This window comes from Eptesicus fuscus, chromosome 19 (genome assembly GCF_027574615.1).
Source record: "Eptesicus fuscus isolate TK198812 chromosome 19, DD_ASM_mEF_20220401, whole genome shotgun sequence".
Taxonomy (NCBI): Eukaryota; Metazoa; Chordata; class Mammalia; order Chiroptera; family Vespertilionidae; genus Eptesicus; species Eptesicus fuscus.
The window spans coordinates 46,181,393-46,209,178 of record NC_072491.1 but is presented as its reverse complement, the minus strand read 5'-3'; the positions used below and the strand labels follow the sequence as shown (position 1 = coordinate 46,209,178).

General features: G+C 51.5%; 1 protein-coding gene and 1 pseudogene across 1 annotated transcript; both read right to left on the bottom strand.

Annotated features, from left to right (window-relative positions):
• Positions 1–15,474: 15,474 nt before the first annotated feature.
• LOC103287697 (claudin domain-containing protein 1-like) lies at positions 15,475–18,051 on the bottom strand (annotated as a pseudogene).
• A 1,302-nt stretch (positions 18,052–19,353) lies between these two features.
• TRIB1 (tribbles pseudokinase 1) lies at positions 19,354–27,535 on the bottom strand. The gene is made up of 3 exons (XM_008143270.3): positions 26,641–27,535; positions 24,342–24,634; positions 19,354–21,766 (listed from the first exon to the last, which is right to left on the bottom strand). Exons 1-3 carry the CDS (start codon positions 26,998–27,000, stop codon positions 21,301–21,303), a joined length of 1,119 nt encoding a protein of 372 aa, XP_008141492.1. The 5' UTR covers positions 27,001–27,535; the 3' UTR covers positions 19,354–21,300.
• Between the last annotated feature and the right edge of the window lie 251 nt (positions 27,536–27,786).

Below are 27,786 nucleotides of genomic sequence, written 5' to 3'. Positions count from 1 at the left end.
GCACCATCCAGTCGCAGCAGAAGTTTTCGGTGGAGTGTGTTCCAAGACAAGAAATAGGGTGAGGTCAGAACAGTGGACACACCTGCGTTCAAGGGTCAGCTGGAGGGTGACAGTTGAAAGAGACAAGGAAGATGGCTCCAGGCTGTGTCAGGGGGAGTGCAGGTGCCACAAAGACAGACAGAGAAGGCCTGGCACGTGCCCAGGGAGCCTGGCATTTGGGAAGGTCATTTATTTCAGGGAAGTGATGGGGATGCACGTGCTGGACCCACTGAGGTGAGTGGACCAATGAGTGGAGAATGAGGGGAGAGGAAAGGAAATTCAATTAAAGAGCGAATGTCAGTGGGGTCAAGTGACAATGTCAAGACAGGGAAGACGGCTCATTAAAATTCGCAGGAAAGGGAAGGAGAGGATGAGGGCAGAGAGTGACAGAGGGAAGTCAGGAGCCAGGAGTTTCATTGGGACATCATGTGGAATCCAATGTCCAGGCCACAGTGGTGTCTGGTGAAACCCTTCCCAGGGGGTCATTAGATGACCTTGCACAACTTTGACTCATGAGGGACAGAGAGCAGGGTCAGTGGAGTAAACAGCCCCTGTGACACAGTGCTGGCCCGGAAGGAGGAGCATAGACACGGAGATCCCACCCAAGGCTCCAGTCCCTAAAAGTGTGCTCAGAGCAGGGGGAAACGTTGGAGAATCAGCTGGTGTGACTCAGTGGTTGAGCATCGACCTATGAACCAGGAGGTCACTGGTTCGATTCCCGGTCAGGGCATCAGGGCTTGGCTCCCAGTGGGGGGGCATGCAGGAGGCAGCTGATCAATGATTCTCTCTCATCATTGATGTTTCTATCTCTCTCTTTCTCTCCCTTCCTCTCTGAAATCAATAAAAATATACACATTTTTAAAGTTGGAGGATCATAGCATCTGCCTACCTGCTGCTCAGAAGGAAGTGAGGATGAAGTCTAGTCAGGAGGGTGGGCACGATCTCAGTTCTCCCCTGGAACCTGTGGGAGCTCATGGGCCATTGCGGAAAGTGGAGAATTTGAGATTTGAGAGAAAAGCTCAACCTTTTCGGGGTCCATGGTAATGGTGGTCTTCACTAACATCTCTCTCATCCTTTGCAAAGTGCTCTCCCTGACATTATCCTAATTTAGGAAGAACTGGTCCCATTTTACAGACTCGGGAAACTGAGTTTCTGAAAAGTTCAGGGATCATGCAGCTGGGAGTAGCAGGGCTGGGACCAAGACCCCTCTTCTCTGGTTTATGGTCCAACTCTGTCTCCCCACCCAGGGAGCTTCTGAAATCAGCCCAACCAAACACTGCACTAGGCACCATGCTGAGGCCTTAAGGGTGGGTTTCATGAGTGGCGGATGCCCTCAGCTACTGCCCAACACCCACTCCACACTCCTTCGTTGCTACAGAACTCAGATTTCACTTGGGGTGACAATGGGCCCTTCCTTGACTGGGCTAAACCAGTCCTGCTCCCCAGTTTCCTTGCAACTTGGGGGTGGTACCATGACCCAGTTCCAGCCAATAAGATAGAGAGAGAAATCTACCAGCTGTGGTTTCTGGGAAGATTCTGCTTTCCTGATAAAAAGGAACAGACTCTGTTGTCTTCCTCGGTCCTCTGCCTCCCTGGACCTCTTTCCTCTGCCTCGTTGGTGACCTGAGACCTGGGGACAGCGACCTTGCATCCTGCAGTCATAGGGCCACTGCACCAGAACGTGGAAGATGAAAAAGAGGCAGAGCTCAGGTCTCTGGTGGCACCACTGAGAAGCTAAAGCAATGCCACACCCACTCTCCTCCAGACTTCTTGCACGTGAGTAACAAAAACATCTATTTCTTTTAGCTATTGACATTGGACTTCCTATTCCCCACAAGTGAATGCATTCCTAATTAATAAATAAGTATACTCAGTAAGGACGACAAACCCTGAAGCCAAAATCAATCATCAAATTAGATTATATATTTATTTGTGTATTTACTGACACCAGATGTGATGGGTAATTTTACGTGTCAGCTTGATTGGGCCACAGTTATTTGGTCAAACATTATTCCGGTTGTTTCTCTGAGGATGTTTTTGAATAAGATTAACATTTAAATCAGCAGGCTGAGTAAAGTAGATAGTCCTCCTTAATGTGGGTGGATCTCATCCCATTAGTTGAAAACCTGAATAGAACAAAGAGTCTGACCTTCCCCCCAGTAAGAGGGAATGCCACCTGCCTGCCTTCCTTCTGGGACATCAACATATTTCAAACTCAAACTGAAACCTCAGCTCTTCCTGGGGGTTGAGCCTGCTGCCTTGGGACGGGAACTATACCAGGAGTTCTCCTGGGTCTCCAGCTTACTCTAATTTCACTTGGGGTAACAGTGTGCCCTTCCTTGACTGCAGATCTTTGAACTTGTCAACCTCTATAAGCATGTGAGCCAATTCCTTAGAATGAATGAATGAGTGAGTGAATGAATGAATCTGTTTCTCTGGAGAACCCCAACTAATACATCAACTGTATTTTTTCCCCCCTACACTCAAAAGTATATACAAATACTCAGAGCAGCTTTTGGTTATTAAAAGCTTTGGTTATTAAAAGCTTATTCATATCACCCAGAAATGAAAATAGCTCATGTGTCCATCAATACAGTAACAAAGAAACAAACTGTGATATAGCCACACAATGGACTACTCCTAAGCGATAGAAAGGAACCATTGCTGACATACCAAAAACATAGATGCATCTCAAAAGCCAAGTGAACAAAGCCCATCACAAAGACCACTATGCAAAGATCACCACGAGTACCACTTATGTTTCCATTTATATGAAACTCCAGGAAAAGGCAAACCCAAGCTGTAGTGGCTGAGAGCAGAGCAGTGGTACCTGGAACCAGGGGGGTGGCAAATGGAATAGGAAGGGGGACAAGGGAACATGGGGGTCATAGGAATGTGATCCACATCATTATTATGGTGGTGGTTACATGGGTGTCTACATTTGTCAAATTCATCAACTTGTATACTTAAAATGGACGCATTTTATTTATGTAAATTAGACCTCATTAAAGTTGATAATGCAAAAAAAATTTTTTTTAATTTGAAGTAGGACACATAGATAAATATAATACAGATATACTATATAATAAAGAGGTAATATGCAAATTGACCCTCACACCCTCATAAGATGGCTGCCTACGACCAGGCTGGCAGGGGGAGGGGGGGAATTGGGGGCAACCAGGATAGCGGGGGGGGGGCATTTGGGGGCGACTAGGCTGCCAGGGGGTCAGTTAGGGGCAATCAGGACAGCAGGGGGGGGGCAGTTAGAGGCGATCAGGCCAGCATGCAGAGGCAGTGAGGGGCAATCAGGCTGGCACGCAGAAGCAGTGAGGGGCAATCAGGCCGGCAGGAGGGAGGGGGGAGGGGCAGTTAGGGGCGATCAGGCAGGCAGGCAGGTGAGCGATTAGGAGCCAGTGGTCCAGGATTGTGAGAGGGATGTCAGGGGTCCCGGATTGGAGAGGGTGCAGGCTGGGCTGAGGGGACCCCCTGCCCATGCATGAATTTTGTGCACCGGGCCTCTAGTATATAGATAAAGAAATGGAGGGGAGAAAGATTAAGGTAAGATAAAGCCAGGAAGAAAATTAATTCACAAGGCACACATCACTTGATCAAGGGGAGTGACACCCTGGGCTCTGAGCTTCCCAGAAGCCAACGCAAAATGAGAAAAAGCAGCAGTCACCAGCTTTCATATGTCTGTAAGGGAAAATCGCTGTGTTCATAACATAAAACTGGATCACAGAGATGTGATGGCTTCTAACCTTATGGGAACACAGAGAAGGAAGTGACTAATTCTGTTGGGGAAAACCAGGAAATGCTACAGAGATGAGGGTAAGGGGAGAAAAACATCAATGCTGAGTGTTAGGGGAGCGCGGACGTGAGGCGGGTGGGACTGGGCTTCTGGATGGGAAACGATCAGTTTAACTCATTTCCTAAATGTCCTTCAAATCCACAGAAATGGGACCAGAGGTCAAATTCTTGGGGAAACAGGAAGAAGGCGGGGGCCTTCTAGGTCTCATCAGGGCCTCAGGAAGGGGCTGTCGCCACAGCCAGGAGAGACACGCAATGTGTTTACCCACCCCTTTGCCACAGAGCCACCCGAGGAGGGTCAGACCCCAGCCCGGCCTTGTCTGGAAGGCTTTGCCAGGCCCCCGGTGACCCTTCAACTGCTGGGTTGGGGGACAATGGTGGTCCAAGGAAGGCCAGAGCCCTTGGGGAGGTGAAGGGAGTTACCCGCCCATGCAGAGCATTTTAGTATTTCAGCAACCACTCTGGCCAGACCCTGCTCAGCTATCTGTGGGTCGGCCCTGCCCACACGGATGACCTCTCCTCCCCGCTGCCTTCCGCAGTCAGAGTCATGCCTGATTATCACCAGCTAATGAGAATTCCTGGTCTTGGTCAGCTGCCCACATGAGGAATTTGCTATTCATGAGAAATGTCAACTTTATGAAAACGAGCCCTGTGTGTCAGCTTTTTTTCCCACATCAGGGCTTACAGCTGACAGGAGGCTGTGTCACAGGATTTGCTGATGGGGGAAGAGGCCGTAATCCAGGAAACGGCTCTGACAGATCATCCCCGGGTCAGCAGAGCATTCTGGAACATTCTTTTTATGTTTCCCCTTAGAAACCATTTGGAGAGGGAAGCACTGGGATTTAAACCAGACTCGGGTGGAACCCTTGGTGCTGGAGGGATAATAGAGCAGGACCAGGAGGCTGCCACACCCCACGGTCATTGTCCCCGTGGGCACGCAGAACGGCCACGGGGCTGACTATCCAGGAACCTCCGTGTCTGACAGAGGTGACGTTTGTCATTCAGGACGAAGACATTTCATGATACGACAATGTTCTACATTCATTCACAGGACGGGAACCCTAAAGTCAACCTTACGGAAGATGATAATAGGCTAGCTTTCTGGCCCTGGATAAATAATGGGGACTCATTTCAACAAAGCACTCCCCCTCCCACCAGAGAGCACGCTTGTCCATGTCTGGTCACTGGACTTTCTTTTTTCCTCCTAATCTGACTTCTGGACCAAGAGGTAACTAATTTCATAAATGATGACAGAGCCATCCTATGGGACTCCAGCAGGGCCTGCCCAGAGGATGCAGATCCTGGCCACCAGGCTGCGGGAGGGCAGGATTTCAGAAGGTGGACTTCCTCCAATGCGGAGACCCTGAGGTTAGGTGTTTGACACGGCGACCTCTGGCTGGAGCTCAGCACAGGAGGTTCTAAAGCTCTATGAACACTCAGAGAGAAGAGGAGGGGCGGGGCTCCCACAGGCCCCTCCCTCTCCCCTACCCCTACTCCTAAGCAGTGAGGGCTCTCCTCATGGGCCCATCCATCAAAGAACCATGACATCATCAAGTCAACTAAATCCTAATGGCTGTGTCTGTATGGCACCCCAACTTTACCAAGGCTCTCAACCAAGCCTCCCACAGCCCATCAGGGAAAGTTCAGAAGCTTTACTGAGACTGAGAAACTGAGGCTCAAAGAAAGGCCCAAGTCACTCGTCTAGTCGAGGGGAAGATGGCCGAGTGGGCAACAGCTTGGGCTTGGCGGTCCCAGGAATCGCGCTGAAATCCTGGCTCGTTAACTTCCACTTGTCGCCTCACTCCCCGGAGCTCAGTCCTGCTCTGCAGCGTGGCACCCACTCCAGGAACCACAGGCCAGGCCCACCGCTCGACCGCTTGCCAGGAGAATGACGGGGAGCAGGTTATTCAATCTCCCTGTGCCTTAGTTTGCTCATCTATAAAATGGGAATGATACTGGTGTGCACTGCACCTACACCGTGGGTAACCCGCACAAATGCTTGGTGAGAGAAGGAAATCAGACCCAGAAGGGCACCCACTGCAAGACTCATTTATTTGATGTTTAAAAATGGGCCAGCTGCTCAATGAGTACGGGGTTCCCTGGGGGACGATGGGAGTGTTTGGGAACTAGATGGAGGGGATGGTGGGACAATACTGTGACTGCAGTAAGTGCCCCTGGGTGGTTCCTGTGAAGTGGTTAATGTTGTTATGTGGAGTCCGCCTTAATAAAAATAATTCCTATTTTTAATGGGCCAAACTCACCTAGTGTGCTAGGAGTCAGAAGATGGTGACTCTAGGGGTGGGGAGAGGACAGTAATGACTGGGAGGGGCATGCTGGGAAATGGTCTGTTCCTGAATCTACCTGGTGGGTGGTTGCAGAGGTAAAAACGGCGCTAGCTCCCTGCTTAAGCCGTGCACACTAAGAGGGCGATTGAGAAATTCAACGAGGTAATCCATGTCAAGCTCTTTAAGCAGCCCTGGCACATAATAAATGCTCAATAATTAGTAACTCTCAGCCATATGATTACTATCTCATACTATTGGGAGGATTAGAGGAGACACTGCACGTAAGGCGTTGAGCATAAACGCTGGCTTTTCGTCTATGTCCCCCAAAGAGAGGCAATTCTCATTCATCTCAAAGTGAACCCAGACCTCCTGGCTGGAAACTCAGAGCACTTTGCTAAGCACCACCCTGCCCTCTCCTAGGGGTGGTTTGACATAAGCTTTGGGGAAAAGAGCCAGGGATTTAAGGATTAGGGCTGGTACGACATGGCACAGCCTCTGGATAAGCTGGGTTATCTCCGCAGGCCAGCCTGGGTGCAAGCAGGCCGTTTGCCATCACACATGCAGAACCGGGAAGGGAGAAGACACCGCTCAGTCATCGAAAGGCTGATGGTACCTGGGAAAGACCATCCTTGCTAAATCCCTCTTCCATCGCCCCGGACAGGTGGGGCCCCGCTCCTTAGCATGCTCACTTTATTGGCATCCGATACTGCCCCATTCTGTTTGATTGACAACCTCACACGAACCCGAAAGAATGACCTCCCCTTGCAAGACCTATGACCACTGACAGCTTTCGTCCATGGTGTGTCTCTCCTCCCACACCCCAGCTCTTGGAGCAGCAGCCCTGTCTCAGCCATCTTTGCACCCAAGCATGGCTCCTGGGATTTAATAAGTGCAGGAGAGGGGGGGAGGGGGGCCTTCCTGGTTGGACAGACCCTTGAGAACAGAACCACATGCCTCCCTTCTGATCCTAAGGTTTGTTCAGGAGGAACACTGAACCAGGAAGAGGCCTGGGGAAGAGGCAGGGGATGCAACAGCCTCCTTCGGGGTCAGTTTTGTTCTGTGGGAAAGAGTTATGAAGACCCAGACATGGCAGTGCTCTTGTTTGGGGGAGAGGGGGCAGGGGGAGAATGAAGTTAGGGGCAGGAAAAAGGGTTGTGGGATTTATTGTTGCTTTCGCTTTGGGGTTCGGGTCCTCTTGTTCCTTATCAGCATGGCAATTTTGCAAGCACAACATGTCAGCCACACACATCTTCATCTAAACTAACTGAATTGAGGCCTTAAAAAGAAGTGCAACTCGGACCTCCATGGTCTTCCTCCCCAAACTCGCTACCTCCGGACTCATCACGAGAAAAGCATCAAACAAGCCCCAATTAAGGAATAGCCGGCAAGCATGTCAAAAGCAAGGCGTGCGGGCCGCGAGTTTGACATGCTTGGTCTACAAAATCCCTGACCAGTCAGTACCCCTCAAAACTGCTAAGGTCATTAAAAAAAAAAAAAAAAAAAGTCCGAGAAATTGTCACACCAAAAGAGGAGCTTAAGGAGACGCGGCACTTCCTGGATGGGACCCCGTAAAACCTAAGGAAATCTAAATAAACTATGGACATCAGTTAATAATATACTGGTATTGGTTCCTTAATTGTTTGAAAAACACCATACTAATACATGACATTAGGAGTAGGGAAACTGGGCACAGAGTATACAGTGAACCTCTCTATACCATTTTGCAATATTCTGTAAATCGAAAACTATTTTTTAAAATAGTTTTTTTTTTTTAATTGCTGCAAAGCATTCTCCAAAATGTCAGTAACCCATGCCACTCACTTCCTGCCCCCAAATGTACCTGGTCATCAAGACTGTCACACATCGGAGATTTCACCTCTCTTGTGTTTCTTAAACTACCATTTAAGTTCAAAAGCAGCTGCGGGGGGTCAGGGGAGGGGGTGTTTTGTTTCTGGGCTGCCCTCCATTTCATGATTCAAAAATAAAAATCACTCTAATATTTTTAGCTACAAACTAACAATTTGCTTATCCCAGGTGTCCAAAAGTGACAATTTATTCATGTTAAAAAACAAAACTATTTTGATGTCATTGTGTGCTAAGCATTGAGAAACATCCATGAGAAAAACAGATCTTCTGTCCCCTCCTCCTGGGCTTCCAGTCCCTCTAGGAGGTAGGGTAGACAGCTGAGCCTGCAAGGGGATGGCAGGGAGCAAGAGCGCCTCAGGGGCAGTGATGGGTCAGGAGCCTCCGGCGGGATGCCGCTCTGGACCAGAGAGATGGTTAGCCGAGGTGTGATACAGCCTGCGGGATGTGGCTTCTCCCTGTCACTCGCTCCATCTCTGTACTCACCTGGCCAGGCTGCCTTCCTCACCCACAGTTTCCCGGCCCAAGTCATCTGCCTAAATACAGGTCTGATGACATCACTCCCCAACCCCAAACCCTCCCAGAGCTCACAAGGCCCCTGGACAGAGGACAGACTCCTCGGCCCAGCCCCAACCTCCCTTCTCAATCTGACCCTCCACCCGGCTGCCCCCGCAAACATATCACTCCCGGGTTTAAGCCCTGGCTCCATTATCCCCCAGCCATGCCACCAGAATCAAGTTATTGGACTTTCTTGGGCTTCCGTGAAATACAGGAAATTATAACATCTACCTCTTAGGGCTATTGTAAGGACTAAATGAGTTAATATTTGCAAAGCGCGTCCGGGCACGGCACATAAAACGCTGGTTTGCCGCTATTCCCACCACTGTTCTCTGCCTCCAGGATGTCCTTCCCCAGCCCCCATATCTGCAGAATGCGGGCCTCTGTCCTTCAAGGCCAGGCTCACATGCCTCCTCCTCCACGTGCATCGTCTCAGCATCATCTCAGCATCATGGTTATTTCTGTTTGCCCCTCAAGCTCCTGCTATTAGACACTGTGGCTCCTTCCCTCTGTCCCCCAGCCCCCAGCAGAGCTCTTGGTATGGAGCGCGGCAAATCCTTAGCAAAAGCTCACAGTCCCTGGAGTCTGCCAGTCTGGAGTTCATGCCCCGGCTCTGACACTTACTAGCTGTGCAACCTTGTATAGGTTACTTAACCTCTCTGAGCCCCAATTTCCACATTAGGAATGAAGATGCCCATCTGGCTCTTGCAGAGTTGCCGTGGGAATAAGCCTGACAGTGTCTGGAGACCCCTGACCTAGTGCCTGGCACAGAAAGGCCCTCGGTGAAGGCTAGTTTCCCTTTCACCTGTAAGACATGTGAATTCTCGCCTCCCACAGTTTGAGTGTGAACACCGAGCGGGCAGGGATCGTGTCCAGAGACTATGAATGGGCACATTTGTGAGCTCATAGGAAATGATCACCAAATATTTGAGCCACAACAGTGTTATTTTTGAAACAAGCAGCTTCCTGTGGGGTCCTTCCTTGGTCCCCGGGGCAGAACAGTGGGGGTCAAACATCTAAGTGGTCCTGGGGAGGGCTGGCGATGTGGGGGCTGGAGGAGGCAGGAAGACTGGGGTAAATTTTTATTTGTTGCTAACCTTCCTCTGGGCAAAGGCTCAGCAACAGGCCTCCTTCTTAAAATGCATTAAATTATGCAGCCTCCAGGGGCTCCCGGTTTTCTCTCCCACCTGCACCAGCCGTGGGACACGGAGGAGGCTCCAGGGACCCGCTGGACAGGCAGGATCTCCCTTCTGGCTGCAGGAGGGGGAGGAAGCCATGCCTGTCCTGGTTCCAGCGATATTTGACTTGCTCGGCAAGGCCATCCCCGCAGGCCGCATTCCGTGGCCCCGCGCCAGGCTGCTGTGTAATCCGCTCCGGCCACCCTTCGTTACCTAATGCTTTCCTAATCTGCACTTTACGCAAGACGAGTGCAAATCTCTGAGAAGGCCAGGAGAAACACCCCACCGGGCCCTCCCGGGCCGGCCTGCACCCTGCTTCCCGGGGGGCTGGCTTCACTGTGGAGGACCTTGGGGTTCTTTACCATGAGGGCCACTTGGTGGGTCACTCGGAGCCCATCTCTCCCCCAAGGCTTCACCCCATCTCTGCCGTCACTCACACTGGCCTAGAAATCCTATTCTACACAGAGCAGTGGGCAAAACCAGACATCTTTCTGTCTTGTTGCCTCTAAAGCAGATCTTTGAACAAATGAGGCTAGAACAGTTGATCAATCAAAAAAAAAAAAAAAAGCTTGATCCTCACTTCACATCATATACAAAAGTTAACTAGAAATCTCAAAATGGATCACTGCGTGTAAAACCGAAAATCATAAAATGTCTAGAAGAAAACAAGTGTAGGATGGCCACCCCTTTCCCCGTCTGTTTTCTTCACAGAGCTTAGCACGGCCTGCCATTACACTGTCCCTCTGCACGAGAAGTCATTCCTTCCTTCACCCCTTCTGTCCAGCCAGCACCCCCTGAGTGCCTGCCCTGGGGCGCGTGTGGGTGAAGCCAAAGCCCTAAGAACGGGAAACTTGCCAGAAGGCCGAGATAGTGGTGACCATGCCCGTCCCCCTCCCAGCACCCCTCTTGGAACCTGGGAGGGGTCTCTCAGGGCCTCACCCATGCCGAGTCACAGAAGCCACAGCATGGAAGGAGCACTGCCTAGCCAGTGATGGGCAAACTTTTGAGCTTGGGGTGTCAAACTTCGCAAAAAACTGAGCATAACTCGGGTAGTGTGTCACTTTGAGGAAAAAACTAACTCCAAGACTCTAGTCGCAAATGTTTCATCCTCAGGAGCAGCAAATGTTTCATCCTCGGCATGCGGCCGCGTGTCATCAGAAATGGCTACGCGTGTCAGTGCTGACACGCGTGTCATAGGTTCGCCATCACTGGCTAGGCGCTAACACCTTACACCAGTCCTTCCCACACCCCCTTGAGACTCTGAGCCAGGCACCTCACCTGAGGCCTCCATTTCCCCATTTGTGAAACGATTGGCCACGTGCTTTTCAAGTGTTCGCGTGAATAGAAATTCTTGAAGAACTGGGCTCAGCATTCATGCCCCTGCCCCAGAAAATCTGACTCAGAGGCTCACGGGGTCAGGGGAGCAGCTTTCTTAGCCCTCGCCCAGGGCAATCTAGGATCCAAAAACCAGATTTTGGATATTGATGATTTTCTAGCTATTTTTCAAGCTGCAAAAATCTTCCTCCAAATAAAATTTTACCCAGAAAACCACATACATAGCATATATGTAAGTCCAAGAGGCTCAGGGCAGGGGAAGGGAGCAGGACGATGCTGACTCCTCCTCAACTGTTTCTCCCTCCACTTCCTCTATACAGTGACACCAGGCACCCTCGGGTTCCTAGGAACACAGTTTGAAATTCACCATTCTACAGGCTCCCTGAGTCAATCATTGCACAACTACCTGTGAGCGTTTGCCATGTGCTAAACATCGTTTGGGGTACAGGGTACCCAACAATAAACAGAACAGAGACGCCCCTGCCCTGACAGATTTCACATTTATGGACATGGCTTACATGTGCCAGGGTTCCCATAGATTATCTCGTTTAATTCTCACCACAACCCTAAGCTGACAACTACCACCATCAGTCCCATGATACAGAAGGGGAAACTGAGGTGCAGGGAGATTACATAACTTGCCAAGGTCATACTCTAGGAAGTGGCAGAGCTGGAACTTGAACCCAGAGAGGTCAGCTCTGGCCAACGTGCTCTTCTGAGATCCTGCAAGCCCAGGAGGTGCCCGAGAGCCCAGCTGACACGCAGGCCCGTCCGCCTGCCTCTCCACATGTGGGTTCAAAACGGTCCCTTTCGCGCTCAGGTCCTGTGGGGTTAAGATTCCAAGGCAGGTGACACTGGGTCCCTCGTGACTTCCAGTTGACGCAAGTGGCCTCCTCTACCTGCAGGGACGCCGAGAGGCTCATCCCTGGGGAGTGGAAGAATGTTCTCTCTGGCCCGGGCCCCGAGTCTATTCTGGTCACCACTACACCGCGCGGCCTGCTTTTGGGAAGATGACTGCGCCCAGCAGTCCTGCTGGCGTTCCTAACTTGACAGGGTGACATTGATATGTCTGCAACCAGAACGTGGCACCAAATTAGGAAGCGGAGTGGGGAAGCAGCCAAGTGAGTGCTGAGTAAGAGTAGAGAGCACGCGGACTGATAAACTTCCGCCCGAGCGCGGGGAGGGAGCTCACAGGTCATTTACACTCAGGCCACTCATTTTGCCCACAGGGAAACTGAGGTCCGGAGGGAGGAGGTGGCTTGTCTGGATCCTCTTTCCTGCTGTTGCCTGGGAGGTACACAGAAAGGTGCAGGGACTAGAGGCAAGAAGACCCAAATCTGTATCCCAGCCCCTCCCTTTACTAAGCTTTGTGACCTCTGAGGCTCAGTTTCCTCATCTGTACAATGGGGTTAACATCCCTCAGAGATGCTGTGAGGATTCCAAGACACAATTCGTCCAACATGCCCCATGTTAAACAGCTGCTCCATACTAATTCCTCTCCACTCCCCTGTCCTGGATGTAAACAATGCTCCTGTGTTGAGGAATTAGCTCATCTTAACTGAGACCTAACAGGCCTCTGAATTGGGTTGCTCTACTTGTGGTTGAAGGGCCAGCAGCGTCGAATCGTCCAGGAGACGATTGGAAATGCAGACTCTCAGGCCCCACCGCCCACCCTGATGAGTAGAATCTGCATCTCAACAAGACCCTCCCCCCACACACTAGTGAGACGCACTTTAGCAATGTTTTGTAATGGCCTGGCATTGCTTTCGGCCATCGTTGGCCTCGGGTATGGGCAGCCCACATCTGTGGAGCATTTTGTAGATGGCAGGCACTGGGGACTGTTTTACAGGTGTGGTCGTATTTAAATTGCACAGTCTCAGGAGGTGGGAGTCCGTACTAACCCATTTCACAGAGAAGGCAACTGAGGCTGGGGGCGCTTCGTTCCCTCGGCGCCAAGTACTGGAGCCACTCTTCAAACGCTGGCCTTCGACACTCCGGGCTCCTCACCCGGTCACCCTGCTGGTCGGGACTCAGCTGTCTCTACCTCAGCAGAACCTGTGTGTTCATGGTTCAAACCCCTGCCCGCCTTGTGGGGTTCCAGGGAGGCCTCTGCTTTGGGAACCGAGGTGGTATCTGTGACATGCGACTTCAAGGCCCCCGTCCCCTAGGGCAGTGGTCGGCAAACTCATTAGTCAACAGAGCCAAATATCAACAGTACGACGATTGAAATTTCTTTGGAGAGCCAAATTTTTAAAACTTAAATGTCTTCTAACGCCACTTCTTCAAAATAGACTCGCCCAGGCCGTGGTATTTTGTGGAAGAGCCACACTCAAGGGGCCCAAGAGCCGCATGTGGCTCGCGAGCCGCCGTTTGCCGACCACTGGTCTAGGTGTTTCTGAGACATTGGAGGAGGCAGCCAGCTGGAGGAGGTCTCAGAAGCCAGACCGCTGGATGCTCCCCTGAACTGGCTAAGATCAAGGTCAGCAGCCCCCAGCTCCCACCACAACCCCACAGAGCAGGTGAGGGGGGGCTCACCTCCCTGAGCGGCCCGGCTCCCTCCTCTGGCCCTCCCCTCCAGAACGGTCAGCTCTCTGACTCAGCAGGCTTGTCAGCAAGAAGGGGAGACCCATGGGGAAGACAAAGGAGGGGGAGCTGTGTACATGAGGACAGGTGCGCTCATCCCGCCTGCAGCCCCAGGCCAGGCCCTTCGCGTGTTTTCTCCCAGTCCCGCCCACGGCCCGCTTCGCTGCCAAGCACCGCAACCCTACACGAGGCAGCCCTGCAAACCCTTCTCACGACGTACCCATTTCATGGATGAGGTCATCAGGGGTCAGATTTGCAATTTACCTAAGGTCACAGAGCAAATAAGGAGCCAGACTGGGCTCCCAGGCCCGGTTGGTCTGACTTCACAGCCTGGGTTCTTTCCACTCAGGGGTTTGCCTGAATTTGGAGCAGGCGCCATGGCACCTTGGGCTGGGCCCTGGGCACGCACTACTTCACGCAGCCCTCACAGCAGCAGCCTCCCATTCCCCTGATCATTGCAAGGAGGTGGGGCGGTCCTGGAGCTGGGATTTGAGACCAGGCCTCTCTAACCCCGAGGTTCGAGCTCTTTCCTCTTTACTGCCAGCCCTGCAAAGTGTCCAACATCAAGTGTGTCCCCTCAAGAGAAGTCAGGGTACACCGACACGACAGGACTTCAGGTGTGGTAGTAAAATATAAAGGGGGAACGCATGCCGAAGTGGGGCAGCAGACTGCTCGCATGTTAAGAGCATACTCTTAAAGTGTAACTGCCCATGTTCAGATCCTATTGATTAGCTGTGTGACCTGAGCAAGGGCTCCCATGTGCTCACCTGTAAAATGGGACACATGAGAAGATCTTCCTATAGGCCTGGGGGAATGAAGAGACCGCGCTCATGCGCTTGTAAAGTGCTAACGTGGTGTTGGGCAATTACTAAATACTCAACACCTGAGGGTTCCCATCGTGGTTGTTATTCTAATTATTTATTTCCTGGCTCCCAGGCGCGGGCCGCCCAGCAGTGTGTCCCAGACCTGCTGTGTGCTCGGGGTGAAACTCCAGTTGTGAAATGTCATCCACAGAACCCCTTCCCCAGTGACGACGTGAGGAAGGCGCTGGTGTTGGGCCCTCAGGAAAGCCATGGGCTGTGCTCACCCCTCTCTCAGGTGTGGCTTCCCATCCACAACACCGGGAGCGTGGCTTACCTGCTTCCCGGCCACGGAGCAGCGGCCCGGCTCAGGCAAAGGTGAGGAGCCCTCCTGTAGACCCCCAGGAGCGGATGAGGCGGTTCTTCACCTCCCAGAGACCAGACAACCTCTTCTTGACATGGAACCTGGATGAGAAATCTGTGTGGAGTGCACCTGAGCCCCGCCCACCCCCCCATGCCTTCCTCTTCAAACCGAGGCCACGCCTCCTCGCATGGAATCAGGCAGAGCAATGCATATAAATTGTAGTTGTATTAAAAAACAACTCTGTGGGGCCCTAGCTGGTTTGGCTCAGTGGATAGAGCGTTGGCCTGTGGACTGAAGGGTCCCAGGTTCGATTCCGGTCAAGGGCACATGCCTGGATTGTGGGCTCGATCCCCAATAGGGGTGTGCAGGAGGCAGCCGATCAATGATTCTCTCTCATCATTGATGTTTCTATCTCTCTCTCTCCCTCTCCCTTCCTCTCTCTGAAATCAATAAACATATATTTTAAAAAAATAAAAAAAACAACTATATGGGTAAATAAAATGGATTTTCAAGATAAAACAATATATCCACAAAAAATTAATTAATTAAAAACAACTGGGGGTGGGGAGAAAATATTACTCCAAAAAACAATAAAAATGGCCATTGTAAAGTAGCTGGCTTCCCCCCCACCCCCCCCACACACACACCACGCCATGCCTTCATTAAGGTGGACTCTGTTGGTATGAGCTGCCCAGGGGAAGCGAGCAGAAGGCCCGCACTGTAAGGGGCCGAGACCCGGCCAGACAGAAGGAGCATCCAGTTTCACCGGCACGTTCTCAGGCAGCCCTGGTTTCTGGTGGAATAGTTCAGTTCAGCAACGTAACAACTCGCTGAGCCCAGTGCCCACAGACAGACGTGCAAGGAGAGGGAGACTGTCTGTGGCAATGGTGGGATACTAGCTTCGGCAGATGCAAGCACCAAGTCCACTCTAAGCCCCAGACACATCACACCTAGATGAATGAACGGTATAAGGCACTGGCAACGCCAAAGAGAGGTCCGAAGCAGATCAATCCACTATTGGGGTTTCCAGGATCAACCAACCTCTCCATGAGCTGCTCCCTTAGTGGGAAACTCGTGCATCTGTGACCACATCTAATGAGTCTGTCCTTTCTTGGTTATTCCCATACACCTTTGGGGTATAGTGATACACCGCCTCCCCAATCCCACTGTGCCATTCTACCGAAAAAGTGTGTCATTGTAAGTCTCTTCCTCTGCCTCGTCCCTAGTGAAGTCATTCCAGATGCTTTTCCTTCAAAGCACTGGAATTTCCTTGAACTGGACTTTGATATTCAGAGCAGAAGCCTCTGCCCATTGAGGCTGCCATGTAGATGGTGGAAATGAGGCTAAGCACACAAGCAATTACAAAAGCTGTAGCAAGCCCTGGCCAGGCAGCTCAATTGCTTAGACTCAGTCTTAGGCTCTAACAGCAGTGGCTCTCAACATGTGGGCTGCGACCCACAGGTTGAGAACCGCTAGCAGGGTCGCCTAAGACCATCGGAAAACACAGATATTTACATTACGATTCATAACAGTAGCAAAATTAGTTATGAAGTAGCAATGAAAATAATTTTATGGTTGGGGGGTCACCACAACATGAGGAACTATGTTAAAGGGTTGTGGCATTAGGAAGGTTGAGAATCACTGGCTTAGAGCATTGTCCGTTTGCGGGATCAATCCCTGGTCAGGGCATATACAAGAATCAACCAATGAATGCATAGGTGGGTGGAACAACAAAGCGATGTTTCTCTCTCTCTCCTGTCTCTCTCTCTCTCTCTCTCCCTCCCTTCCTGTCTCTCTAAAATTTAAAAAAAAAATTAAAAATTTTTTTCAATGCTATAGCAAAACAGCTATCTAGACTGCTCGCCCATCCTCCTGCTCTGCCCTCCAATCGTCAGTTTCACCAGGAGATTTGGTGCGGTGCTGTGCAGAGAGAGAAACAACATTGGGCGAGGAGTCCAAAGACCCAAGTTCATGGCCCAGTTCTGAGCTGTGTATTCCTGAGTGGCTACTGAAAAACACTTGAGCCTCCATTCTCTCATCTATAAAATGGAGCAAGTAATATTGGACTTGCCTGTTTCACTCAACTGTTGGGAGGGTGTCGAGGGGAAAGGAGGGAAAACTTCTAGAAAATACACTATGAATAAAAAGGTGAGAAATTTCTTGCATAGTTTACTCTGGTGATGAGTACATGGAGGCCACAAGAGAAAATAAAAGGGATCAGTTTTGTAGCCAGCGCTCAACATTTTCCTTCCGATCTTCTAAATGTAAGTGGTTGCGATTGCCCCAGATTTGTTCCAGTCTTCGAAGAGATTAAATTTATGGATTTGTGGCATCACATGTCATACCAGCCAATCCTGACCCATATTTCTCCCCATTAGGTGCATGTAACAACAGTACAAAGAGGTGTTGTAACCTTAATTGCTTGCAAAGTGTTTTGAAATCCTTAGATGAAAAAGCTCGGTGAAGTCCAAAGTATTAGCCCTATTAGCCGGCTGTGTGCCCAAGGAGCCATGCCGAGCCTCATCTGGGTTCCTTGGAGCAGGGACACCCTGTAATGTATGTTCTGAGATTGAGGCCTGCCCCACCCACTTTGGGGTTTAAGGATCCTATGCATGGGATGGCCCCAGACCAGTGATTTTCAACCGGTGTGCCACGGCACATTGGTGTGTCGTAAGAATTTTGAAAACATGACTAATTTTTAAATACTTGACTATTTTGTCAGGGCACTGGCCTCCTTTCCCTCAGATTGTCAAATAAAATAATGGCCACAGCCAGCACCATAGCCGTCTGGTGTGGATGAATCAAAATTTATACCTATTGTTTTGGTCAGATCAGCAAAAATATATATTTTGGGGTGTGCCACAGGATTTTAATAATTAGTTTATGTACCGGGAGATGAAAAGGGTTGAAAATCGCTGCCCTAGACCCGTGGTCGGCAAACTGCGGCTCGCGAGCCACATGCGGCTCTTTGGCCCCTTGAGTGTGGCTCTTCCACTCGCCTGGGCGAGTCTATTTTGAAGAAGTGGCGTTAGAAGAAGTTTAAGTTTAAAAAATTTGGCTCTCAAAAGAAACTTCAATCGTTGTACTGTTGATATTTGGCTCCGTTGACTAATGAGTTTGTCGACCACGGCCCTAGACCAACCCCAGCTTCTTCGTTTCTAAGCGTACGCAGGCCTTTGGCCTTCCCGACGTTATCCTGATGTGCCTTTTCCACTTCTTTCCTTACGTTCCTGAGTCATGAGGCCTGAGTGGCACTGACTTCGGTGTCATAGGTCTGCTTTCCTGGTGACCTCAGCCTGAGTCCTCGAAAAGGGGAGTGTGTCATCGGTAACTTCCCTAGGCCTCTCCAGTGGAGCCCAGACTGGATGGCTTAGCCCCTATTCCAATTTTCACATTAAAACTTGAGAGAAAATTCTGTACCACGGTGGGCACCCTTGGAGGAGGTGTCAGGCAGCCACTAGAAGGGGCAGAAGGGGCTCGGGTGCTGTTTTGTTTTTTTAAAATGTTTTATTTTTATTTTTTGTTAATCCTCACCCAAGGACATTTTTCCATGGATTTTTTTAAAGAGAATGGAAGGGAAGGGGAGAGACAGAGAGAAATATTGATGTGAGAGACACATGGATTGGTTGCCTCCTTCATGCACCCCAACCCGGGCCAGGGATTGAGCCTGCAACTGAGGTACGTGCCCTTACCCAGAATCAAACCGGGGACACTCTTCAGTCCTCAAGCTGATGCTCTATCCACGGAGCCAAACCATCGAGGCCTATTTTGTTTTCTTGACCTGGCAGCTCGTTATGCCAGTGTGTTCAATTTGTTAAAATTCAGAACTATACACTTAGATGTACATTTTTTCTATGTATTTGTTACTTTACAATATAAAGTGTTATTAAAATCACTCTAGATGCTAATTGACTTTAGAACAGATTCTGAGGTAATAGTAAAGCTATAAACCTAATGAAGTCAAAATCGTTTCTTTCTCTACTTTTGTGATTCAACATGTTTTTTTCTTCCATGTTTATAGAAAAAAAGGAAATGCCTCAATTAGCCATTTAAATGAAGTCTAGTGGGTGGGAAGAGGGCACCTCTCAACAGGAAGCCTTGGGAAGCCTTCAGATGTAGGTGGACATCTGAAATTACAGCAAAATCCTGTGGGATGCATATATACATTTTTCTGAGACGTGTCCATAGCCCTCATCAAATTACCAAGGGTCTCTGACCTAAAAAAAGACCAAGAGCCAGAGGGATTCTTACAGCTCAAGGCTTATTTATGTTTGCACCTCTTTCTAAATCCAACCCATAGCCCTTGCCAACCTGATTCCACCCAATGGGCTTCACCCATTAAATGAATTTGCCCACTTCAGTTGGAAAAAGTGAATGGGTCCTGCCAAAAGTCGTACATAATAATCCTAGCTAATAATCATCATCTGTTTACTTCTGCTTCCCCCATGAGATCCTAAGCCTGGAGGCCAGATATTGTATCCCCCGGCATGATACTGTACAAGGCAGAGGCGGGCTGAACTCAAAAGACATTCACAGCGCCAACTTACGAAACCAGATTTATTAAAATTTCTCTACAAGTCAAAAACAGCCGTCTCACTGTTCACATATATACACATGTACAGGAAGGATCTAGTGTTTCTAGCTTTCCGGGCAGAAGCCCCAGCCAGCCCGGCCAGAGTCCTCAGCCGGGTAATGTATCACAGATACAACAGTCGAGCAACCACGAGAGCGTTAGTGCGACAGAGGCCTCTGTCCTCCCTCTTCTCCGAGTCCCATGATTCTGTCAAGGTAATATTGCCAATAATCATTCACATTTCACGTGGTTTTAGACACGCAGGTTATTCAGACAGACACAGACAACAAAACAAGCCTCAGAGCCAAAACAACAACAAAAAATATCGAACATATGTATAAAAGGTAAAATATATGTACAAAGTACACAGTACATGAGGTATACACGGCATTCTTAACAATGCATGTTAGTAGTTTGCCTAGGCGTAGCCCTTAAAGATGACTGCCTGTTTTTGTGCCATTTCTCAAGATACAGTATGTTTGGTTTACCCGTTTAACCACCTGATTTCAGTCCTGTCCAAGACACTGACTGGTATTTCATCTGTACTTGTTTTTTAATGCAAGTCGCAGTTTCTCTGTTAAGCTCTAGGGAGTGAGTTCCCATCTCTGGAAGCATTCAAACAGAGACTTGGATTCCCGGCTGTAAAAGAAGCAGGAGGGGGGATTTCTGCATTGGGAGGTGGCAGAAAGAGAAGTAGGACCAGATGACTTCTAAAGTCCCTCCCGACTTTGAAGATTTGGGGTTTGCTATTTCCTCCAGATGCGGAGTATACAGATGTATTCATGAACCACACCACATTTGAAATATCAACAACCCATCATGCAAAACTGCAGACACACACAATGCCAAGGGCAGACCATATCCATGGAGGGGGAGGGAAAGGGGGTTAAAGTGTAATTCTGGGACTTGGTCTGAGAACCGTCCAAAATTCACTTTCTCTGAAGTTTAACGTTTGCTCTTGGGAGAGAGGAGTGGAGAGACTCCGTATCTTTCTCCTCTTAGACAAAACACTCCACCCTGAGATGGTGTTGGGGGAAAAGTAAAAGATAGTTAACATATATTTGAGAGGAACCAAAAAAATCTAACGGTTTCCAAGTGCTCAAATCATTGAAAACCATCTGCAGTGCCTCTGAGCTCAGAGTTCTGGCGGAGCCAGGTGTTCGAATCGCTTGTGGCACTTCTCCACCGTTAGCTGGTGCTTTTAGAGCAAGCGTGTCAAACTTGTGGCCGGCGGGCCGCATGGTTAACATGCTTGTTTTAGAGTGAAGTGGGAGATGAGTCAAGGTCAGAAAGAAGGCATTAGTGCAAATGAGATCTTGGCAGGAAACAGAGGAGAGAGTCTGGGTTCATGGTGCAGGCAGGCTCCTGTGCTAAAACAGTCCACCCCACAGCGGAGCAGTCATTGCCAAATGTGTGTGAAGGAAGGGTGAGTGTTAAACCAAACTCCCCCCTCCCCCGCCAAAAAGAACTCTCCAATCAGAGAAGCTGAGATAGCGAAAGTCTAGCTACCGAAGACAAGTTCAAAGATGGCAGGTGTATTGGCCCAAATTACTTGTCACCCCAAGTGGGTTATTGCCCCAAATGCCATTGTGCGATCCACTTCCTCTCCCTTCTGTTCATGTCACTTGGGTACGTGCTGTAGGATGTATACTCTTTGCCACCGGTAAGAGATGCAGACCCCCGGATCTGACACAGGGGTAGTCGGCGAGGGCTCGCTGAAAGGGCAACGGCGTTGCAGGGCAGCCAGGCAGCGTGCACGCTGCTCACACCCACCACGTCACTCCACACAGCAGTCCGGGGGGCGACAGTCTTTACGCCATCGCAGGCCTGGCTGGCACCGCGTCGAAGGGCCTGTCCATCTTTGGAAATGGAAATGCCATGTGTGAGAATTCTGAGGTTTCTGAGGTTTCTGGGATTAGCAGAAGAAGGAACTAACGTCGCTGTCCTCCTGGTACTCTGGGACGATCTGGTCTGAAGTTCCCATTTCTGAGTCGACGTACCCAGGTTCCAGGACGGACTCGAACCAGGGGTGGAGTAAGATCTCCGGGGCGGTGAGTCTCTCCGAGGGCTCCCGCCTCAGGAGGCTGCGGATGAGGCACCTGGCTTTGGGGGAGATGTGGTCAGGAATGCAGAACTGTCCACGGCGGATTTTGGAGAAAAGGGCACTGGGGTCTGAGTCATGGAAGGGGTATCGTCCCACCAAGAGGGTGTAGAGCATCACCCCGAGGCTCCAGACGTCCGCCGCCTTGCCGGAGTAGGTCCCCGTGGTGTTCAGAATCTCGGGGCTCACGTAGGCAGGGCAGCCGTGCTTGTCTGACAGAGCATCGTCTTCCCCCTTGATTATGTGTGTATCTTCCAGGCTCTCCAGTCTGAGCTGGGTTCTGCAGGAGAGGGAACAAGCCATTACTTCCGGGTCAGCTGCTGTGCAAAGCAAAGCCCTCCCCACACACAGCGCCCACGGGCACTCCCTGCCACGGCCCAAGGAATGCCATTTACCCCTTCATCCAGTGAGCAGTGTCCTGCCATCACCAGGACGCGGGTTTCACAAACCAACGCAAACTGCAATAGACGTTTGCAAAGTATGGCGAGAGCGCCTAGGCTGGAGCGTATGATGCAAAGCCCCAAATACTATTCGTTACGCTGGAGCTAAGGAGATAGCTCCTCGTAGGGCTTGCACAACACACAAAGTGCACGCTGCAGGAGTGGGAGCTGGTCTCCAGGGAATGCTGACATTTTCTACAAAAGCTGGCGGAGAAGAGCAGTAGATGCTATTCTTCACGGAGTGCCCGAGCATCCTACAAGCTGCTCCTGTCCTTACCACACCACCGACGGCCAGAGCTACCGGACCTGCGCTTTGCAGCACGGGACACACAGCCCAGAGTCACTACTGTTGCCCACGGGTTGTCAACACTCCTGCTTACACTGATCTACACACACAGAGGGACCGGTCACGTGCTGGGGAAGGTGCAAGGAAGGCCCATGGCATTTTCGGAGGTGTTTAATTGCCAAGAGCGCTCAGCCTGGACGGAGAGGCCATATGAGCAAACAGAAGCAGCTGCTTGCAGGGGCCCTAAAACACGCACCCACATGGTACAGCAGCACCTGAGCATATGGACTCTGCCTGGGGGCTGACCTGTTCAGGTGACAACTAACATCTGAGAATCTTTAGTCCAAGGCTCCTCTCTGAAGCTGCAGGGGCCTCCTTATGCGGATCCAGACACCCAGGTCTCTCGGACCCCCGGGGGAACCTCTGCTATCTGGGGGCAGCCTGTGCCCTTCTCTGCTTCTCAGAAACAGCCCGTTGCAGTAAGTCACTTGTTGTGAAGTTAGACGCAAGTATTTGGTTCAGGCTAATGGGTCAATTCCTTTTCCTCTCAAAGGTCTGGTTGGATTTTTTTTTTTTTTTTTAATCTTCCTGCCTTCCTGTTCCCTGGAGTGTAGTATGCGTGTGCTAACTTCGGTGTGTCCTCAGCCTGACCTCCCCGTCGTTATGTAAAATACCCATTGGTTCTGTAAACGGAAAATATGACTCAACCCGCACTGTCTGCCCCTGATTGGCTGCTTTTGCTCTAAAACCCTGCACCTGTGCTGGTTACACGCTAGCGTCAGCCTGCCATTGCTTAACCCTCGGGTTGCCAAACTCCATGCACATGACATTCGCCTGTGCAATGCGGATTTCAAAAGCTGGTAAAGAGGTGTGAAAGGCATGTTTCAGAAAATACATCACCATGTCAAAGGAGCATGTGCCAGGAATTGGAAACTTCTCCATTGCAAACACTTTGCTTTTCTTTGCTAATCGGTATGTTCCAATAATTCTTGCAAGGTCAGACATAAAGCCATGCTTTCTGGTAACTCAACCCAGTACCTTTTCTTTTCTTTCTTTCTTTCTTTCTTTCTTTCTTCTTTCTTTCTTTCTTTCTTTCTTCTTTCTTTCTTTCTTTCATTTATTAAATGTATTAATGTGACATTGGTCAACCTGAACATACAGGTTTCAGGTGTGGGTTTCTATATTACAATATCTGTCCATTGCACCACGTGCTCACCGGTACTTTTTCATAGGGTTTGGAGCTCAGGGTGAAAAAGCACAGCTGGGATCAGCCTTACCTGAATAGCTACAACCAAATAACGCACAACCACCTCCACAATTCTACAACAATATTGCTTTTCATCTTTCCACAAGGGATGTGGCTCACTTCTTAAAATCAGGTAAGCTTTATCTCCTGTGGCTTCCTGAATTCTCTTGTCTGAAACCTCAATTCTGAATCTTAAAGGTCTCATTATTCTCTTATCAAGTCCATCTTGTCCTCTATGAGGTAAGCCATAATCTATATTTAGCAACCAATCCCAGCCAACTTCCATTTATTATTCAGTGTACCTATTTTCTAAAGACATAACCCAATAAGATGTCCAAAAAGTCACCAGAGAATATAAAGTAATTTTAGGGGCCACGCCTGAGTGAGATGGGACAGGAATGCAGTGTGGAGGAGGGCAGAATTTTGCAAATGCGACAGTCTCGCTAGCTCCTGATACCTTCCAGGTATACAAAAAAAAAAAAAAAAAGAAGAAGAAGAAGAAGAAAGAAAGAAAGAAAACCCACTTGGTGAAAACAAGGATTTGAAAACTTCCTCTGGGAGTCCAGGTTGTGAAGGGCAGGTTGACAGAAGAACTGACCTTTCTCACAACAATGGAGAATAAACCTGATCCTGGGGTGAAGTGGTGAGGGCTTCCTGCCATCACATGACATCCCACAAAGCATCAAGGTGTCCCCAAGCCCCATGCACAAGGGTGCAGAGTAAGCCAGCCTGGGCCAGGGCTCCTCCGGAGAGCACTCTGGGAACTAACGGGGACACCTGAGCCTTCGGTGTGGTTCTGAGCCGACACACCGCACCCACTGCTCAGCCTGCACCTTCGTTCTGGTTCCGAGAGGCCACAGGAGGGGCTGTGGAGGCTGCTCACCTCTCCTCCGTGGAGAAGACGAATTTCCTAAGCTTCAGGTCCCCCAACACGATGGCCGACTGGTGACAGTGGGCCACGGCAGAGACGATCTGCTTGAAGAGCCGGGAAGCCTCCTCTTCCCGCAGCCTCTTCCGGCTTCGCACGTAGGAGTGCATGTCCCCAAAGTCCTTCTCGAAGAAGACGTAGGCCTTGGTTTCCCCAAGGATCACTTCCACGATGCCGGTGATGTTCCTGTGTGACGGCAGCTGGATGTAAGGCCTGATTTTGTCCTGGTAGTGTTTTATGGGAAAGACCTGCAGAGAGAAGGTGACCCACTTAGGAGGCAAAAAAAAAAAAAAAAGCAGAGGCCACCTCCAAAATCCCAGGCTGGGCTGCAGTTCTCAATCAGTCTTTGGGCTTTGGTTGACAGGAGGGTCCATTCATTTATCCCCCTTATCTCTGCTGCCCCACCTTAGGCACCCCCGGCTACTCCTAACACCCCAACCCAGCAACATCCAGGGCTCTGGGCTAGCAAAGAGCCAGCAGGTTACCATATGGAAGGTTTGGAAGGAAAGTTTTCTGTGTAAGTTCCCCCCTTCCATGAGGCCATCAGCTCCGAGAGCTGAGCCCCCAAGTCCCGGCCCCCCGTGGTCCGTCCTTGTTGGCAGGCAGTGCTGCACCAAGTGCCCCCCGGGATGTCCAGGAGCGGAAAAGCAGGCCCTGGAAATGCACAGCCTCCTGTGGGCCCAAGAGCTCAGCACAGAGAGAGCACGGACTGTGGCAGAGCCGTCATCGGTCAGAAGGAACAGAGGACTCGGAGAGAGAGGACTGACAACGCAGCCTTAAGCAACCTGCCTGCATTACAGTCTGGCTCGAGCGTAAGCAGCCTTGAGTGGAAACGCTCGCAGGCGGGATATGGGATCCTCTCCACAGTTTGTTTCATTTGTTTGTTTATCCCTCCCTCCCCCCCCCCACTCCCACCTCCACCTGCACCCAGGAAATGAGTGGTATCTCCACCAAAAAGCTGGCTGGGCTCAGTAAGAGCCTTTTGTTTGGCTCAGTTACTCACATCCTAGGACTCAACTGGAAACGGTGACACACGGGTTGTCACCATCTGGATTCAGCTATTATCTGCTCAGAGGAACTGGAAGGGGTTGCACAATGGCCAGGCTCACCCCGCCTCTGAGGCCTGGCTGCTCTGGCGCCAGCTAGGAAAACCTCTCTGCTGGCCCCTGCCTCCCCCTCCGCTGCACCCCACCCATCGCTCACTCGGACTCTTCCCCAAACAGCTCTTAGCCCCCCCGGCCACCGAGAAGAAAAGACACCCCTCCCCCGTTTTAAATGGGCTTGACCGTGAAATTTCACTCTGGTCGGACAGTAGGTGGCAGCAGCAAACCCAGGAAGGGGTGGGTCAGGTGAGCTGCGGAAAAGCTGAGCGACTTTAACTGGGGTGACCCTATCCTTCGGGTGAAAAAAAAGGAGAACCCAGAGGGATCTCAGGATGTCTGAGACGGGGTGTGAGGTCCCGAAGGGTGGCCTGTGGGAGGGGTCTGCGTCTCTGGGCGCTGGAGGACCCAGTTTCTAGGAGTGGTACCTCCTCCTGGATGGAATCCCTTATGTTCAGGAAAAAGAAAAAGAAACAGAAAAAAAAAAAAAAAAAAAAAGCCTGGCCGGCAAATAAAGACATGAATGGAAGCGAGCCTTCCTGGCCGGTGTGGGCTTTCCAATATTTCTACTCCGGGCAAATTCCCCCGCCCTGGCTGCTCTCTGGGGAGAACGGGGTTCTTGTCCCCCCGCGGGTTCAAGCTGGACTCTCCCAAGACCGGAGCCCACGGACAGCTGAGCCCGGGTGCCTGGAAACCCGGGCGAGGGAGCTGCCGGCTGCTCCAAGCTCCAAGGAGGCACCCGGAGCAGGGCGTCCTTCCAGGACAAGGGGCGGGGGGAGCGAGAGTGAGAGAAGGGGAATGGCATGGCCCTGGAATCCATTTCAATTCCATAACTTATATGGAACGCCATGCGCTGCACAGGGAGCTAAGGAAATACTAGAGAAATAAAGCAAATTGAATACTGACTGCACTTCCTCTTGACCACCGAGGCCCCCTGGTATCAGTCCATCGGAAACCCCTCGATCCCCCAAACGGTGAACCTGGTCAAACGCTCCCTTACCTGGCTCAAGCCGCTTATCTGCCTGACCCCAAGCTCAAGCGTTGGTGGCAACTTCGAGCCCCCAGGAGCCGGCAGGAGAGGCCCCGAGCACCACTGCCCGCCACCGAGTCCCGCACCCCCGCCAACCCCTACCCTCCAACCCCCGGGAGCCTACCTTGCAGCGCAGCTCGCGGCCCGTGTGGATGCACAGCGCCCGGGACACATGCTCGCGCTCGGTCAGGGGCAGCAGCAGGTAGTCGGCGATTCGGCTGGGCCCCGGCGAGCTCCCCGAGCCGTCGCCGGAGCCGGGCGCGGCGGGAGGAGGCTGCGGACTGCAGGGAGAGCCGGGGGGGCTGAGGTAGTCCGGGGGGCTGGAGCACTCGGAAAGGCGCGGGCACTTGGCCGCCACGGCCGCGGCGTCGTCCGCGTCCAGTAGGCGCTTGGCCGGGGCGCCCCGGGCGGCCGGGAGCAGCAAGGTCGGGCCGCGGGGCTGCGAGGCGCCACTCATGGCAGAGCGCACGGGACCGACCCGCATCCCGGGACGGGACGGTCCCGGCTTTGTACGTCCTGGGATCCGCGCGGGAAGGCGCTGCGACTTATTCCAGCCCACGAGGGGGAGCTTAAGACGGAGCTGGGCTCGGCCCCCACGGGGAGCAAAGCAAGAGCCGCTCCCGGGAGCTCCGGTTGCACGCGGGGACCACACAGGCCACGCGTCCGGGGATCAGAGGCCGGCTCCGGTCCCCAGATCCCCGCGGGCTCCGGCTCGGGGCGCCTCGCTGGGGTCGGCCGCCGCTATTGTTGTCGAGGCTGCGGACAGTCTCGGTGGCCGGCGTTCTCGAGGTTTCCAGCCGCGAGGACAGGATTCCGCAGGTTCGACAGAAGGCAGGTCAAATGCCCTTCCCAACGCCAGAAGTCCGGAGCGAGAGCCGTATCAACTTTTCCGCGGCGCTCGGGAGTGTGCGCGTCCGGAGCTCCCGGCGTGTGTGTGAGCGAGCGAGACGCGCTCGGAGAGAGTGACTGAGTGAGCGTGTGCGCCGCAGCGATCCCGGCCAGTGCACTCCTCCTTCTCCTTTTCCTCCACCTCCTCCACCTCCCGGTGACTCACGCTGTATACACACACACTCACAGGCCGGGCTGTGTAAACAGTTGGGAAGCCGGTTGTGCAATGAGGTGGCTGCGACGACTCGAGCCTTGCCGCCAGCGAGCAATCACCAGAGCGGAGGGGGAGGCTGAGGGTGGGGGGAGCAGAGGTGGAGCTGGGTCCGCGGGGGCGCTAGGGGTGGCCCGAGCGCTGGGGATGCTCTGGGCAGCGCGCGCTCCA

Excerpts from the sequence above, each read along its gene's own strand:
- TRIB1 (XM_008143270.3), bottom strand. The coding sequence starts at position 27,000 with ATGCGGGTCGGTCCCGTGCGCTCTGCCATGAGTGGCGCCTCGCAGCCC. Across the intron at positions 24,635-26,640 it reads GCCGCGAGCTGCGCTGCAAG|GTCTTTCCCATAAAACACTA; the intron begins GTAGGCTCCCGG and ends TTCTCTCTGCAG. Across the intron at positions 21,767-24,341 it reads GTCTTCTCCACGGAGGAGAG|AACCCAGCTCAGACTGGAGA; the intron begins GTGAGCAGCCTC and ends CCTCTCCTGCAG.